General features: G+C 40.6%; 1 protein-coding gene across 5 annotated transcripts in view; it reads right to left on the bottom strand.

Moving 5' to 3' along the window:
• Nucleotides 1-18,096, bottom strand: part of cdk11b (cyclin dependent kinase 11B) — a 77,802-nt gene that overhangs the window by 21,850 nt on the left and 37,856 nt on the right. For all 5 annotated transcript variants that reach the window (XM_076277523.1, XM_076277522.1, XM_076277524.1 and 2 more), the window contains 5 exons: nt 17,129-17,242; nt 10,587-10,682; nt 2,406-2,501; nt 2,117-2,188; nt 329-537 (listed from right to left, as the gene is read on the bottom strand). In XM_076277523.1, coding sequence (XP_076133638.1) covers nt 329-537; nt 2,117-2,188; nt 2,406-2,501; nt 10,587-10,682; nt 17,129-17,242 — 587 coding nt within the window. The remainder of the gene's footprint in view (nt 1-328; nt 538-2,116; nt 2,189-2,405; nt 2,502-10,586; nt 10,683-17,128; nt 17,243-18,096) is intronic.

Below are 18,096 nucleotides of genomic sequence, written 5' to 3'. Positions count from 1 at the left end.
CCTAGAGCCCCTGTGTAGTTTAGTTTAGGCTAGTCAGTTTCTCTGTGCTGGAATTTACAGGCAAATCTAAACATACACAGAAAATTCTAACAAACTAACTAACTAACTCTTGAAACTATTAACTGCAATTAATTTTTAAAGTCGACGGTCGAGTTTGGAGTTCGGTGAACATTTAGAAAGACTTAAGTTGAATTTCAACAAATCATCTTAAGTCTCCATAGGCAGACTATCTACATAAAGTGTTAACCAATGATCTATTTGTATTTTTGTGTATTAATCAAATTATAGAGAGCAAGTGCAAAACAAGACTAATTTCATGACTTGTCACCTGAAGGGCAGGAAGGTATTTGGGTAGCTCCTTCTTTAACTCCACTGGAGAAAGAGGCGGTGAATTGGGAAGGTAATTCTCTTCAGGTGTGGCTGACTGTGTATTGGACTGCGGTGTGAGCTCTTCAGCACACCCTTCATCTTCATCGAGTTCCTCATCCTCCTCTTCTACGCTATCCCCAGAGTCATGGTCAAAACGTGATTCAATTCCTAGAAAAAGTAGCATTATTATTGATACGTTTACGCATACCAACTGAGCAGTTGAAAGCCACATTGCACATATGCATTTCTGCTCTCTAGAAGGACCATTTTCAAACCACAATCCAGACTTTTTAAATAAGTCATTCAAATACATTAGGTACAGATGGGCTATTGTGTGTTAAGTGGGATGACATCTTTATGATGGGTTCAGGGGTGCAAGTCACTGATAGTGCACCACTCCCTGGTGTGTACGCCACAGGATTCTCAAATGATGTAGCCTCTTCCAGAAGCATAATGCAACCTGCCACAGCACACACATTGTTCAGGAATGGTTTAAATAATTTCACAAACCCAAGATCTTGCCCTGGCCTTCAATTCCCCAGATTTCAATCTACACAAGCATCGGCAGCATGTATTGTGGCGTCTGTTGATAGCAGCATTAGCATTATCAGCATTGTACCTCTGTCTGCACTTAAACCGTTATATCTATCAACAACATTTAGATCATGCCTAAAAGTTTGCAGTCGGCCTAATAATAAGTGTAGATTACTGTAAGTAAGTAGGGATGGTGAAAAACAAGATTTTTGCCTCAGTTTAAGAATCTCTACAGAAGGCAGGTAATGATGGGAGGTCATGACCTTAATAAAATCTTGTAGATTATTGTGCCTGAGTGAGCAATGAAAGCACCGCTATAGCAAGCACATAAAGCACATAGCATTATATTTATTGTCACATCTGCTTTCCAAGACATCATCCACAATCATGTATTTTTCTCACCTACAAATTACAGTAATTTGTAGATCAGAAGAAAAAAAACCCACAAAATCAGAAAGCTAAACTAAGAATGTGTGGATGGGAAATTGGGTAGAGATGCTTTCCCAAGAATGTATTTTGTTGGTATAAGTATAAGTATATATACTCTTTTGATCCCGTGAGGGAAATTTGGTCTCTGCATTTATCCCAATCCGTGAATTAGTGAAACACACTCAGCACACAGTGTACACACAGTAAGGTGAAGCACACACTAATCCCGGCGCAGTGAGCTGCCTGCAACAACAGCGGTGCTCGAAGCGCTAACCAGTAGGCCACGTCTGAGAGCAGTAATTTACAAATAAAACGTTGTTTCCCCATGCAGCCCCAGAGTTGTCGCATCTATGAGCTTTGTTGCGATTCGCCCGTTGTACAGCAGCAGGTTCAAGTTGTGAGATTTGAATATGAAAGAGGTGACAATGGGATTTTGAGGTTCTCTGTATGACCATTTTACCCACCCAACAACTGCTGTTATTCAACTATGCCAGGGTAAACTCGGTTTTGCATTCTATGCCTCCTTTAAATAACAAACATCTGGATGCCATTACAGTGTCCTTAGTTTAACTCATAGCCTATAGTTTATTATGACCTTTAGCTCTCATTGGCATTTTACTCATTACAGGTAGCTGTTCCTGGGGTGTGTGGAAGATCCGAGGAAACTAGGTGTAAAACCAGTAGGCTGGGCTGTGGTTTAGAGGGAAACATTCAGGACTCACATGAGTGAAAAAGAAAAACACACTTTGAGTTTTCTTAATGTCAACTCTAGGTGCGCTCCTACCTGTTAGAGCAAGGTTGCCATTTTCTTTCTCCTCTTCCCCATCCTCGGACAGATCTTCATCGGTCATTTCGTCTGAGTATATAAGACCACAAGCTTGCATTTATAAACTTGAAACTACCTGCTCTAAAAAGTATTTTGCTTCAAGGAGAAGCAAGGAAATGAAGATCAAGATCAAGGAGATCTATAGATCTATTTGTCTTCTGTGTTATAAGAACTAAAATAATCCCCCTTAGAAGGAATCAGTGTGTGTGTGTGTGTGTGTGTGTGTGGGGGGGGGGCATTCGGTGACCTGCACTTTGTTCTGATCCAGCTGAGTTTGAAACAGACTCCTCTTCTTCTTCACTCTGGCTGCTAGATTCATCATCTTCAGAGCCTGAGCCAGACTCTAATTCAAGAAGTAAAGAACAAAATGTTACACTTTTAACCCTCTAACATTAGTCATCAACACTGCTCAGAATTTGTTTTAGATTTGAACATGTGGACAGGGGTCAGCATGGGGCACCCTGACTGGTCTGCGGCTGCGCAGCCCCATATGCAACAAACGGCAATGCACTGCGTGTTCTGACACATTTCTATCAGAACCAGTATTAACGTTTTCTGCAATCTGAGCTACAGTAGCTTGTCTGTTAGATCACTGCGCCATGAATTGATACAAAAGTTAAGAGTTGGTGAGCCTCGGTAGCCTGATGTAGCCAGAACTCAATTCTATTCAGAACATGAGTATGGAACTGGAGTATTGGGATGTGATTATAGGGTGACTTTCAACGGATACAAGGGAAAAATGCCTCTGCACACAATTGGATAGCCCTAACCAATCAAAACAACAAAATAGCCTGCCCTGAATCCTGCAGGGACAACAGTCAAAACATCCTTCTTCTCAACAAATGCCTGAATCACTGTTTTCTGTTTGTTTTTTTAAAAGGTATTGTGCGGTCAGATGGTATAGCTACATCTAAACATTTAGTTTCTCTAGCGACAAGCTTTTTGATCAAATTACATTAATACACAGGATTAGATGTTAAAATCCCTTGTGCCAAAATCCAAGGTAAAAACACATTCAGAAGCCCCTGCTCAAGTTTAACTTTAAAAAGCACACTACCCACAAATCCGCCAACAAATGGTCACAAGCACAATGCAAATGGCCTATCCAACAGCAGTAGCCTATATAGTATGCGGCATGTCATTGGGGTTATCAAGTGGGCACCCTCATTCACCGATGTTTCGTTAAGTTAGGCCCACGACACCTCATGAAGGCTTAACAGTGAAACCAGCATCCTGGAGACACTCCCCTCCATGCTACCACCATATTACCACATTGAAATATCCAATACTCAAAATACTCTTAACCAGCCCAGGCATGGTCTAAGTTGGCTAGGTCGGTCCGTCCCGTTGATGTGGACTGAACCATAAACCATAAAGAACCTTAGCCAAGTACCCATCACAGCCCATCACAAACACAAAACAAATTAGCCAGTTAGCTTAGCCCATTATCTTAGGCCCCATCCCAAACACAAAACAAATTAGCCAGCAGTTAGCAGTTAGCTTACGCCCCATGCTGCCCCATATTACCACAACAAGCATCCAAATACCCTTAACCAACCTAGGCATGGTTTAAGTTGGCTAGGTCGGTCCGTCCCGTTGATGTGGACTGAACCATAAACCATAAAGAACCTTAGCCAAGTACCATCAACCTAGGCACAGTCCATCACAAACACAAAACAAATGAGCCAGTTAGCTTACCTTAGCTTGCGCCCCAGGAAGGGTAACTTCTCCTTACCCACCACCAAAACAAATGAGCCAGTTAGCTTACCTTAGCTTGCGCCCCAGGAAGGGTAACTTCTCCTTACCCACGACCAAAACAAATGAGCCAGTTAGCTTACCTTAGCTTGCGCCCCAGGAAGGGTAACTTCTCCTTACCCACAACCATTCGCTTGCCCGTTCTGCTGCTAAGGACATGTTACTAACCACCTGCCTTAGACTTCGACCACAAATGCCCAATTCAGACAGCAAGCCAATAGCAGATCTGGCCACAAACCCACGTGCACCGATTTCAATAGGCCTTAATCGTGCACTCCAACCTCGCTTAGCTGCCTCCTCTGCTATTTCAGTATATTTAGCTCTCTTCAGCTCATTGGCCACTTCCACTCTGTCTTCCCAAGGAACAGTGAGTTCAATGAAGTAAACTATCTTCTCTGAATCCGACCATAGAATTACGTCAGGACGTAGCTTAGTACTCACTATATGTGGAGGTACCGCCATCTGCTGGCCAAGATCAACCTTCATTTCCCAGCCCGCCCCATTTTTCAACTGGCTGGTTTTACACCTGGCCTTCGCAGAACAAGGTTTATCCCCCTGACGTACAAAGTTAATTTGCCTTACCCCTTTACTAGCTGCTAATGAATTGACTTCTCTTCTTTTATCCTCTATTGCCGCTGCCACACATTTCAATACCTGGTTATGACGCCACGTATACCGCCCCTGGGTGAGACTTACCTTGCATCCTGATAGGATATGGTGGAGACTGCCCACACATGAGCAAAGTATGCATTTATCATCCTCACCAAACCATTGACTTAAATTCTTAACTTAACTCAAACCGAAGTCCACTCAGGTCACATGAATAGGCATCGTTGCTCATCTGCCCATCATTGTATAAAGCCTGCCTGGTATATGTAGTAACAGTTTTAGATAAGCAATGGGCTCAATGTCAGGGGCGCCTGCAGGAATTAATGCTATGGTACGCACACCTATCACCCCCCCCCCCCCCGCAAAAACAAAAAATTAACTCGTGAACAATATTTGTCTGTTTTAGGTCCGTGCATTGGTCAGTAAGCAAAAAAATAGCCTACATAGCATAACAACATCCACATGCAATAATACAACAACGTCTACAATGATCAGGGGCCTGTACTACGAAGCGGGGTTACTGGCTTATCTGGGTAACTTCGAGAGTAACTTGATCACGTGTGGCGTAACTTCCCGATTAACTCGTACTACGAAAGGTGGATAGGTTTTAACCAAGGTATGCTGCCATGGCAATTTACGCTCCATCTCAAACCTGCTCCGAGCAGGTTATGTTCTTGGTTAACCCGAGGTTTCCGTTAACCACACCCTTTAAGTACCACCCCTCCACTAACAATTCGAGACAATGTCGGCGCACCTGGATGATCCATACGACATTGGAGTTTGCCAGGAAAAATTGGCTTTATTGAAATGGTCAGCATTTACTGCCTGAAATATCCGATTTTGTTTGCCACGCTCGGAGTTATAGTGCTGGCCTGATGAGTCGCCTATTTACACCGTTTCAACGGCACATGAACGGTTAGACCAAGAATTCTCGTCATGAAATTAAAATTCCACTGGAGCTCCAAGCAGTTATGTACACGCAGCTTACAACACTGTTTACAGCTCTTCGAGTAACGATAAAGTGTCATTTTCGGTACATAGCTAATTTAGATACACCTATGGTGTGGGTGGTAGCGTTTCTTTAGGAGTCCGCCGTCTTGGTTTGTATAGAAATGGATATTAACCCATTTCACCCCATCGGTCACAATTGTGACCGAAAAAAAATATGTACTTATAAGCCTCTAAAACTGTAAATGGGGAATATCCCAATACTCTTTCAGTAAATATTGAAACAATAGAGTGTTTCAATGAAATGTGTGCAGTGTCAAATGTTTTGAGTAAATTGTCACATGACCAGAGCTGTTTACTTCCTGGTTGCACCTTGAGAAGAGGATGACGGCCTCACAGCTCCCAAATAAAAGGTTTTTAAAGTATGTTAAAATAAACATAGGACAAATATTTTTTGTACACATGGTCTTTAAGGTGTCTAGTTATGATATATACATTTATAATTATTCAAATGTCTTTGGTGTGTTTGCAGAATGAGTAAACATGTTAACGGTCACAATAGTGACCGGTGGGATAGAATGTTGTATCTAGATGCACACATACTTCTACACCTACAAACACACACACATACACACTCATACATACACACATACAGAGACATACACACACACTTACACACAGATACACACACACATACATACTCACACACACATACACACAGATATACACACTCACACACACACTCACTCACATACACACTCACATACACACTCACACACACACATACACACTCACACATACACACACACACAAATACACGCATACACACAAATACACACATACACACACACACAGATATACACTCACATACACAGATATACACACTCAGACATACACACTCACACACAGACACAAACACACACACAGACATACACACTCACACACACAGATATACACACTCACACACACAGATACACACTCACACACACACAAATACACACACACAGATATACACTCACACACACAGACATACACACTCACACACACAAAAACAGACATACACACTCAAGGGGACTTCACATTGCACGCGACATGCACTTTGCCTGCTGCTCACACACCCACCTGCAGATACACACACACACACACACACACACACACACACACACACACACACACACACACACACACACACACACACACACACACACACACACACACACACACACACACACACACACACATACATACATATATATATATATATATATATATATATATGTGTGTGTGTGAGTGTGTGTATGTCTGTGTGTGTGTCTGAGTGTGTATATCTGTGTGTGTGTATTTGTGTGTGTATGTCTGTGTGCGCGTATAGATATACACACACACACACACACACATATATATATATATATGTGTGTGTGTGTGTGTGTGTGTGTGTGTGTATATACGCGCACACGCACAGACATACACACTCACACACACAGATATACACACTCAGACACACACAGAGACATACAGTACACATGCACACACACACACACACATATATATATATATATATATATATATATATATATATATATATACTTATATATGTGTGTGTGTGTATCTGCAGGTGGGTGTGTGAGAGCAGCAGGCAAAGTGCATATATATATATATATATATATATATATATATATTATATATATATATATATATATATATATATATATATATACATACATATATACACACACACACACACACACACACACACACACACACACACACAATATGCACACTAACTCTCACACCCCATGCAGATACACACACAGAGACCATATACACTAACTCTCACAACTACATGCAGACACGCACGCACAGACATACATGTACACATTCAGGGTTCTATTTTAACGAGCCGAAGCTCCTGGTAAATAAACAATGTTTACATATTTTTCATATTTATTATTGCCAATGGTGTCAGTGTTCATATCAGTTTGAAAAGTCCTGTCAGAATACCTTTATTTTAACAAAAAAGCAATTTGAGCAACCTTTAATTGAGTATACGCATAATAAAACTCACTTTTTCATCTACTTTTATACATTTAAAAAAAAAAAACAATTATTGATTACTTCAAAGGGTTGCTAATAACACATGATCTGCATATTTGCATGTCTGGGAAAAATTTGGGCTTAAATGGGTTAAGTGACACATACACGCAAGACGGCGGGAATACGGGACCGACGGTAATAGGGGGAGTTCCGATAGTAACGCAAACAAAGTAACCGTCTGCTATCTGACGCTACACTAGTAAGGTAACAAAGTTGCTGTAGCCTTGCACGGATATCGACGGTGAACACGTGAAATATAACTGTTGAACACCAACATTAATAAAACGTAATAATTATTGACGCTTCTGACATGGGTGTCAAAACAGGCTAAAGACCCTATCGCACAGCATATTAGACAGAACACATTGACTCAAAACATATGCATAACATAGGCCTACACAACGCAATATTCATAGGCTAGCCTACATTGATCCACATATCACAAATATAGCCTACAACAAATGCTAACATCATAAACGCACAGTGTAGCCTTTAACCTACACTTTCAAAAAGAACGCTCTGAGGAGGCCACTGAAACAGGCACGCAAAGACACAGATGATTAAGTTCATCTACCTCGCTGAAGAGAGCTCTTGTTTGTGGATGGAGCTTACTCAATATCCATGCCACCTTTTACCGTGGTGCACCGAGACTCCCCGATAACACTATGCATCATTTTAAGTTGAAGATTGAGGCGGCCCGTGTTCAGCTCTTTGGGAAACTCACGGTAATATTCAGCTACTTAATATGGCATATTGTCGTACCATAAAGCTAGCGTCATAGGATATCTCCCTCAGGTTTGTTTTGTTAATTTGTGTAGTTTTTGTTTAGATCTCCCAGGTCTAATGTAACATTTTTAGTGCATAATAGAATAATAGACAGGGGGACGGAGAGCTTCTTTTTTTCTGATCGTGATTGATATGACATATAAATACGCGTGCCGCACCCCCAGCACCCCCACGGCTATGCCTCAACCCCTAATCGGCCTTCCACTATTATTTGGGATGGCCAACTCCTCTGCTACTGTAAAACACTCTGGTGCCTTTCAGTAGTGTTCAAAGACACCTTTTTCTTGTTAGCTGTAAAACAGAGGCCAAGTGAAGGCTATAAGCATACTAGGCCTACATGTTTTCATAATTAAGAAATATTAATGCAAGCTATAACTATATAAACCTACTATTCTGAATAATGTGTTTGTGTTTCATTTTCACCTGCTGCCATGTGCGTTTGGCAATCGTGTTGCATCTGAAATGTTCACAGGATTAGGCATACACTAAATCAGTCAATGGGGGCTACTTAAACATTCAATTATCCTATTACTGTAATCTATATGCTCACTTCTAAATTGTGTTGCATCTGTAGGCATTTCTATGAACTCAAAATAGGCAATTTAATTATTTCAACTCATTTCAGACATTCCGCAAGCTATTAATCCTCCTTAACACATATTTGAAGAACATGTGGAAATAAAACTTTACTTTTAGGCATTTAGGCTACCCGATCTGCAATACCTTGCCAACAGCCTTGCCTTGCTTTGTTCACTGCTGACGTATTTGATTTTTTTTTCGTAGAGTGGGTTTTAATTCCTCATAACTTGTCATAATAATTGTGCATTCCTCATCCGTAAAATAAGGTAATCGCGTCATCATTGAAAGTGGTGACTTACGCAGCAACCCGCCCCTTTTATGTGAACACGCACAAACTCCAATTAGGTTAACCCCGGCTCAACAAATCAACTTCATAATCAGCGTCGTAGTACAGATTAACACCACTTAAGATAACCAGGTTTTGTCAACCCTGGTTTAACAAAGTAACCCTGGGTTACATCTGGGTAGGTTAAGCTCCCTTCGTAGTACAGGCCCCTGTTCATTTGGACAACTTGATACAGCCCTATACAGGCTAAAGTTACCTTTAGTTTTGTTCTAGCGTAACGTGACGTCTGGCTTTAGTGCAGTCTAACGTTCTGACAAGCACACCAATTGCCTACCTTGTTCTTGTCCATCTGGAATAACTCCTAGCTTTGCTGCCTCCATCCTTTCTGTTTTCGTTGTTTAAAACTTGTGATATCCATGATGAGTTTTGAGTTTGTGAATTAGCTCAACATTGTGTGCTGATAACCATATATAGATAGCCGAGTAAAAGAAAACAACAAGTAGCCTATTGCGTGCCTGTGTGCGTATTCTCTCTCCTGCTCAAACAAAATGTGTGCATGTTAATTTTGATAACGTGGTCACTAACTTTACGTAATAGAAAATGGTAAATAGCCTGATGGCATGCAGCTAATGGGATACTGTGCATAGTTGGGAAGGTATGGTAGGCCAATTTGGTGTGAATACACACACACACGGGAAATTTTCTCTCACTGTTGAGTAGCCTGATGGCACGCACAGTGCGTACGGACGTACACCTGCAGGCGCGCCTGCAATGTACATCACAATTCCTGGATTTGCTTAAATACCAGCGCACCATTGGTTACTCTGTACACACAATATGACAGAAAATCACAGTTTAGTCTCAGTCTGTTGGTTTTAATGTTATTGCTAGACGAACAAAATAGCTCACATTATCTAATCAGTTCAGTAACGTCAGTTGCTTGGTTAAAATGTAACATTTTAACTTTAGCTACTTACCCTAATAGTTGTGAATGTACCTGCCAATGTAGGCTACATTTTAAATCCATTTTTCAATACAGACTATAGAAAATAGCCATTCTATATACAGTGTAACCAGGAAGTTGAACTGCTGGTATAAGTGAATCCGGAATTGAGATGTGCATTGAGCGCATAAGCCTCACAAGGCCATTGAGCCCCGCTTTGTGTCTACCAACGGCCCTTAGCTCTTCTAAAATCCCTGGAACATAGAGCTCTTGTGGCTAATTGCGGAATCTTAAAACCACATGCTTGACATGAATTCTATTCAGCTTCCTGCTCTTAATTTCTTAAGCTCTGTCTGAGTAAGAGCCATGTGAGAAGGCCAAAATGAACCAGAATATTTTTATGTGTGCATGCATCAGCGTTAAGTTACCAATTGAGGATTCTGCAGTGCTGGTCTTTCTCTCACTGTCACTGATATCCTGCAGGTCGGACAGCAGATCTCGGTCTTCAGGCTTTTCATCTTTTACTACAGATCAGAGAAGAGACAAACAGTATACATTCAAATAAACAATTAGCTCGTTTCCACTTAGCAGCAGGGCTCAACATGAACTTTTAAAAGTGGTTGCCAGCTTGGCAACCAGGCATGAGGGTTTGGTTGCCAAAGCCAACCAAATGGTTGCCAAAGCCAACCAAATGGTTGCCATCATTAATGGCCTGTTATTTGTTTGCGTACTAAAACAATGATAACAATAATTAGTCTTTAGACCAGGGGTGGGCAACTAATTTCCCCAAGGGGCCACATGACAAACTGGGACTGTTGAGGAGGGCCGGACCCAAAATACCGAACTCAAGTCTGAACTCAATTCTGTCCAATTCTATTCTGTTCTTGTATAACATTAAGTAAATCATATGGTTTTGATTACTACTCGTATAAGAACAGATGAAAATGTGAGGAAGACGAAGGAAAAACAGCACTATTTAGGCTAATATATGTCCAGTATTTAATCCTCATTCTCGAAAATGATTTTTTGACATTGACATTTTTTTTTTTAGTTTTCAAAGACTGATATAAAAAAGTAGTACAATATCTATATAATTAGGGTAGGCAATTAAAAATTGTGAAGGAGTCAGTACAACCATAGGCCTGTGCCACCATTTCATCAACACATCAATATTTCATCATTAAATCATTACCATCATTAAATTAACTCTATGCAGAATTAGACAATGAAAATGTGGAGCAGACAATAGTAGGCTGTCATTAGTTAATCAACATCCACAAAGTAAACTATTTTGAAAATGTAGGCTATGTTTTTGCTTTAACTTTATACACAAAACTGTGATTGGTCAACTCGCCCTGTGTGTTGAGCCGGCTGCTTCAAGCAACCTGTGGTAGCATCATACTAGTTTGCTAACATAAGCTTTGCAAATAAACTCAGACATATTTTGGTTACTATGACGGGGTTATCCGATTGTAAACTGTCTATCTGTCAGTAACGTTTTGAAATGAACACTTCGTATTGCCAACGAGCAGCAGTAGGAGTTCGACATTCTAACAACCGTTGCGGTGGTGAGCGACGCAGACACAGGAGACACAAAACTTTGAAAAGTTTACGCCGACGTAAAGGCAACTGCACTGTGTCGACGCAGAAGCATCAATTCTATTCACCAGCACATCAGTGAGGGTGTTTACGTTGTATGCGTCCACGCACAAATGTATGGGCGTAAAAATAGCAGTTGCTGTCAAAATAAAATCAACGATATTGATTTGCGTGCATTCTCTCTATGCTAGGCTCTTGACTACTGTTTTTTCACGGACCTTACGTGGGCCAGTCAGGGAAAGCCCACGGGCCGGATGTGGCCCGCGGGCCATATGTTGCCCATGTGTGCTTTAGACAGACATTTGAATTCATTTCACCTTTATAGTAATTTGCAAATTTCTATATCCCATTATTTCCCAACTATTAACCGCAGTTATTTTGCAAAATTCTGCCAGCTATGTTGCTTATGCATGGGTGAGGCCTTTACTGTACATGGGAAAACAACAGGGTGTTTTTCTGTATTAAAACACATCAAGTAAGCCGTGGAGATAGTATTTTTCGTTGATCAACCACTACAGAGCTTGCTCCTGTATACGTTATAGCCCCAAATTGCAAACAGTGGATTAGCTAGGGGCCATGAGCAAAAAGCTTCCCAAATAGCATTTTTTAACCAGTAATATTGTTCAAAACAGCACCAAACCTCGTCAGTAGCTTGCTCAGGGTCCCTACACATAAAACGAAGCACCAACAACGTAGTTTGCGAAGCCAGAGTTTATTACAGAAGACTGTTAACACTTACTAACTGTCCCCCTACCAGCCCCTCCAACCCCAGCACGAATAATAGATTAACCAAACGTGTCAGTACAACAAATCCTTGCGATACTGGGTTGGATTGTAGAGCCTTTGGTTGAAGCTTGACAGCTATATCGATTTATGATAAATTCGGAGCCACCCTTAATAAAGGGGAAAAAGCTAAGTTTAAATTCAATTTGCAGTGAATTCAAATATATAACAAATATATAAGAATATGACCGCCGCTCAGTCCTGTACATCCATTCCGCGAAAATAAATCATATTAATGAATGAAATGAAATTAATCTTGTACTCCATCCCCCACTCTTGAAACTTTTGTGTATGCTTGTTTGGAATGTGTGTTTGTGGGCCGCACACAAAGTAGCCTACTGGCGCTGCAAAGGTGAATAGATTTGTAGCACTTGCCAAAAAATTTGTAGCATTGTTATAAAACCTTTAAAATATCTAAACAATCGCCGGCAGATCAGGCTGAGTTTACCCAGCCTAGTCCATGGTAGGCGCCCGATAGAAATATTGTTTACTGGCGCCCCCCCCTGCGACGTGTTCGCCCCCGGTTTCAGAGCTATTCTAAATGCAAAAATGCATAGAGGGACTTAACATAAGCTATATAAGGTAGGCCCTATCCTAGGCCTATTACACAACATAAATTGTCAGTAGGCTGTGCTGGCGACCCAAATAAAATCTCTTTTGGGAACCAATGGCTTACAGTATCAAGCGGACTTAAGCTGCCACCTCTTGGCGAAAAGTTAATAGTTTTGCATATCAGTACATTTCACGCAGCTGTGTTAATCAAGGCGCGAATGAAGTGGACACTTCTAAATGGAACCCAACCCACTGTACAGTAGCTCAAGGTCTGTGGCTAAAGCAGCCATAATGAAAGCGTTATCATTGTTTGGATAATTCACACACACATGTTTTTTAAATCGCATAGACTCCAACTACCAAGCTGGAATCAAAGCACATCGACTCCCCTCTCACATCCACGCACTTCGAACAAACAAAAAGCATCTCAGTCTCACGGTATTAGCCATAGGCAAAACTGTATCGGACCGGTGTAACGTTGGTACTAAATCATCCATCGCAAAGAAGGATTTTTGTAGCATGTGCAACAAATATGTGTAGGTACAGCCCTGCCCTGGATACATCTGTCAACGTGCGCTCTAAAACATTTGGTTTAAATGGAAATGTAGATCATCACGGGTGCGTTAATAAATCTACATTGCAGCTAGTTGACACAAATGATTCACTTTGACGAATTTATGTAGTTTCAGTCCTAGTTACTTTACTTTGAGCCATGCTCTTCCTTACTTGAATCACCTTTGAAAATAAAGGGTTGAAGTAGCCTATATGGGTGTTTGGGAATGAACGTTGACTCAGATGCTTTTTGAGACTTTGAGCAGAAATGTCCCAGCCCGGTGTTTAGGATGCATCATATAGACAGGTTAGAAGCCTATATATTTTATATTAGAAAACCATCACGTAGCGAATGTGTTGTGGCTAACTCACTTAGCTCCTGTTAGTAGCCTAGGTTATGGTCATAAGCAAATGAGGTGACAGTCAAAAGATACAATTAGTGCTGTTATCAATTTGCTTGGTAGCCTATAACAACTGCATTTATGGTTTTCTACAAATACATCAATAATGAAATGGGCCTCCATCACTCAATCAATGCTAACGGTAGCCTAACATTATTTTACCTATGTCCTAGGATATAACCATAGACATAATGTCTATGGGATATAACCAGGGATTAAAGTGAAAAAAAATCGTTTGACTGAACTTTTTTCAGGCCATAAGTCATACGTTGTTCATATCTACCTATAGAGATAGCACCCCTTTTGCGGTCGCGACCTATTGGTTTTTAATGTACAAAAAGATGCAAACAGCAAAGTAAAGGGAGTATTCGCCTTATTCACACAGCGGCCATTGTTTAAACCAAAACGAGGCTACAGGGTACACTTACTATATAATTAATGCCACCTACAGGTGAATGCATAGAACATAACAATCCTATGGTTTGTGTACCCTAGCCTTGTTTTAGCCGCCAATGGCCGCCATGTGAATAAGGCGAATTGAGAGTGTTCTTGATTGAGATTGAGTTTTCCTGATGAACAAAAATATATTTTAGTACCATCCCTGACCATTGCTGATTAGCCATTGCTGTTCTTTTCTACTGCAGCAATATTGTAGAAAGGCTTTAACACACTCTTATTTAATTACTTCAGGCCAAAAGTGTTTAAAGGGGAGATTTTTTTCTTGTTAATATGCAATTCAACACCAAGTAAAATCTATAAAATCAAGTTTGCAAGACTTCCCATTTCCTCATCAAAGTAACAAATCAGAACATTCTAGATATTGTTCATATTTCCATTTGTTGCCCCATCCGCATTTAATGATAACATGGTAATTTTGAGTTTTACAGACAACTCAGTTTTCCAATGAGCAGCAATACTTTGTGTGCTCATGCAGGAGGTCTGCGCATTTGTAACGACAATCTGGAGACGGCGCTTTTGTCTTCAGCAACAGATTGTATAAGGTTGACAAGAGGTTGCGATATGGTTAAGGACAGGTCGTGTTGCGCTATGAAAGAACATGCGTAGCCTACTTTCTAAACGTAAAAACGGTCAGCCATAGATAAACGTAGCCTACCTCTGTCGTGGTGGCTAGTTGCACCAGGTAGGGAAGATGTCCTGAAGTGCACGAACGTTAACCTTATGGCGGTCTTCTGATTGGTGGCGTGCTAAAACGTTTTCCTATTGCATCCATAAACAATTTTCTTGCAGCGAACCGCGCAAAAGCAAACTCCTGGCACTTTAATTTCTTTACACCATGGCTTGTTAGTTCTCCCCCGTTTCCAACAGCTGCCCATCTGCATTTATTTTTTAACTTTTGACACCTGCCTTCCTTTAGCAACAACGCATCCATGACAGCTAGTGGCCTTGCCAAATAGACGCACACAAATCATGACGCTAATATGCGAGGTTCTGGTAGGCCCACTGGTTATGGTTTTGTGCTATAAATTAATAATATTTTATAGCAAAGTTTTAAGTTGACTATTTTAATTGTATGGTTATTTTTTGTCAACATACACTCACAACCTATTGTCGTTAAAAGTGAGGCCTAAGCAAAATAGGCTACAAGGCTGTCTGTGCGTCACAAACACGACTGACCCCCTTACTCGACACGCTCAGTCAAAACCTTCCGTCGCAAATTGTGAAAAACATTGTTGTATGTCATAACAGACGGGATAATAAATTGCATAGGCTACGGTTTATATTGCGTCGCTTTACACATAATGTTAGTTGCATTGATTAAAAACTGTAACAATAATAGTAGCCTACATCGGGTGGCATAGCAGGCTATCTGTTCAAGTCATAGGTGACACCCAAAATGAATGACCTCCTCTGACAAGAGTTCGCGATAGTAAGTGTCTACATTGATGCACGGAAAGAACACAGCCTCCGAATTCGCACATAGAGCTCACAATATCATATCCAAAAAAGTTAGACGGATTGGCCAACCTCATCAGCTGTCTCGATTGTGTCACTATAATCCAACTTTTAGACCGTTATAGTCCTCCATACGTGTTCTTTTTTATAAGCAAACGCCCGAGACAAGTGTGTAGCTACAACATACAAAGCGAAACTCATGGCTGACGTAGGACGTATCTTCTTGAGCGGTCACGGATTGAGACACAGAAAGTTCTCAAGAACATTAGGTCTTTAAACATTTACCTTATATTTGTAGTTGCCTTAAAAAAGGAAAAGCAAAGGTGACAGTCCCCCCCCCCCCCTCCTATTTTTTTTCTCATCGGATCTGCATCGATCTCAAATATGACATTTCTAAAATCAAATTGACGGAAATCCGTCCTATGACGGAGAACTTTAATCCTTGTATAACTTGTATAAGATTAACGTAGCCTACCTGCACTAAAAACCAAGCATTTCCGATAAACATTCTCAGATTTATTTCGGCTTCAAGAAGAAATGGGAATTACATTTCATGTGGAAATCGTTCTATCCTTATTAGACGTTCTCTGCGGTAAACTACAGTCCTTGTAGGAAGCGTCCATTGTTTTTCCAAACCACTTTTTAACTTCCAACAAAATCCCCCCCCTCATGGATGAAATTCTACGAAACTTGGCATACCCCCAGAGAATGCCAGGTCAATCATACACATACACTTGGCATACCCCCAGAGAATGCCAGGTCAATCATACACACACAAAAATACACATTTGGTGCAGTTCTGAACATCTTAACTGAAGATAGGGTCGATTAAAGCAGAATGATATTGCATTTTCATTTTTTACCGTGGGGGTGCAAATCACAAATGAGTGATTATGGGCCAGGTTGATGTGGGCCCTTGAGACCAACATACCATAAAAAAATTTTCATCCTCAGTGCCACGGTTCAGGTAGTTATTTAGGAAAGGAAGGAAAGGAAAGGATTAGGGGGGAAAGGAAAAAAAAAAAAAAAACGTTGACAATCCCTATATGACCGCTTCGCTTCGGTCATAATAAATGCATGGCATGATCTCTTTAAAATGTGTTTGAGTAAAGAGGAGGAATCTTTCAGAACATTGTAAACTAGAAGCAATTCAATTTCTGATAACTTACAAATCCTGTCTTGGTCACCATGTTCAAGGCGGTCACGGTGATGTCGGTTGGGACTGCGGCTGCGATGCCTTGGTTTGACTTCATAGTCATCCGGCCCACGATGGTGTAAAGGAACTGTTAGGGGTAAAGGGAAAACTGATGCAAGTTAGTGATGGAAGAAATATGTATACAAAATTAAACAACTGCATAATAATTTAACAAATGCAGAGAGAGGTATACAAAACTGTAAGGTGTTTGCAGTAAAAGTTAAAGGGAGAAGTTTAATCCATAGACGTTGGTGGCATGGTAGGTAGTGCTGAGACATAGTCTAATAGTTAGACTCCAGAAATAGTTTGTATGTTGGTATGGTCTTGTTGTTGCACAATTGATATACGGCTCTTCACAATGCTAGTAGAACGCTCCATTGACTTGAATGGGATTTCCCAACGTTCTACGGTAAAAATTAACCGGTAATTACCGCTGCAAACATATAATTACCGCTGTCAATGGCAACAGTTTTTGTGCTGCTGATTTAAATTTTTCATATCACTCCGCAAGTAGTCCGGTCACTTCTTGCATTGGAACTTCATTCAAAAGTGAAAGCAGACGGTTGATTAGCTGTGTTCTAAAGAATGTTTGATTCAAGTTCAGCGTATGTTGCGAACTATTTGTTTCTCAGCAAAAGCCACAACGAAACGGTAACAAATAATTGTAAAGAGACATATCGTGGAGTTTATTTTTTCGTTTTGGCAAGTAGCCGTATAATAAGTGGGATAATGTATAGAACGCCGGTCATTATTGGAAAAAAATAGGTCCCTTCAGGCCGCTGGCGCGTCGGGGTCCGGTTCACCCTGTCGGCACTTATTTTCCCAATAATGACCGGCATTCTATACATTATCCCTTACATATCATAGATTATTATGGTCATTATTAAAATAATAATAAAAGAGTTTTTGAACTTTAATGTCACTAATGCTGATTATTCAATG

Source organism: Alosa pseudoharengus, unplaced genomic scaffold (genome assembly GCF_046254945.1).
Source record: "Alosa pseudoharengus isolate Yale_2024_CS ecotype anadromous, Long Island Sound unplaced genomic scaffold, YU_APseudo_1.1 YU_APseudo_1.1_scf_9, whole genome shotgun sequence".
In the NCBI taxonomy this organism is placed as follows: Eukaryota; Metazoa; Chordata; class Actinopteri; order Clupeiformes; family Clupeidae; genus Alosa; species Alosa pseudoharengus.
Note: the sequence above shows the minus strand (reverse complement) of the source record. Positions and strands in the feature narration are given on the sequence as shown.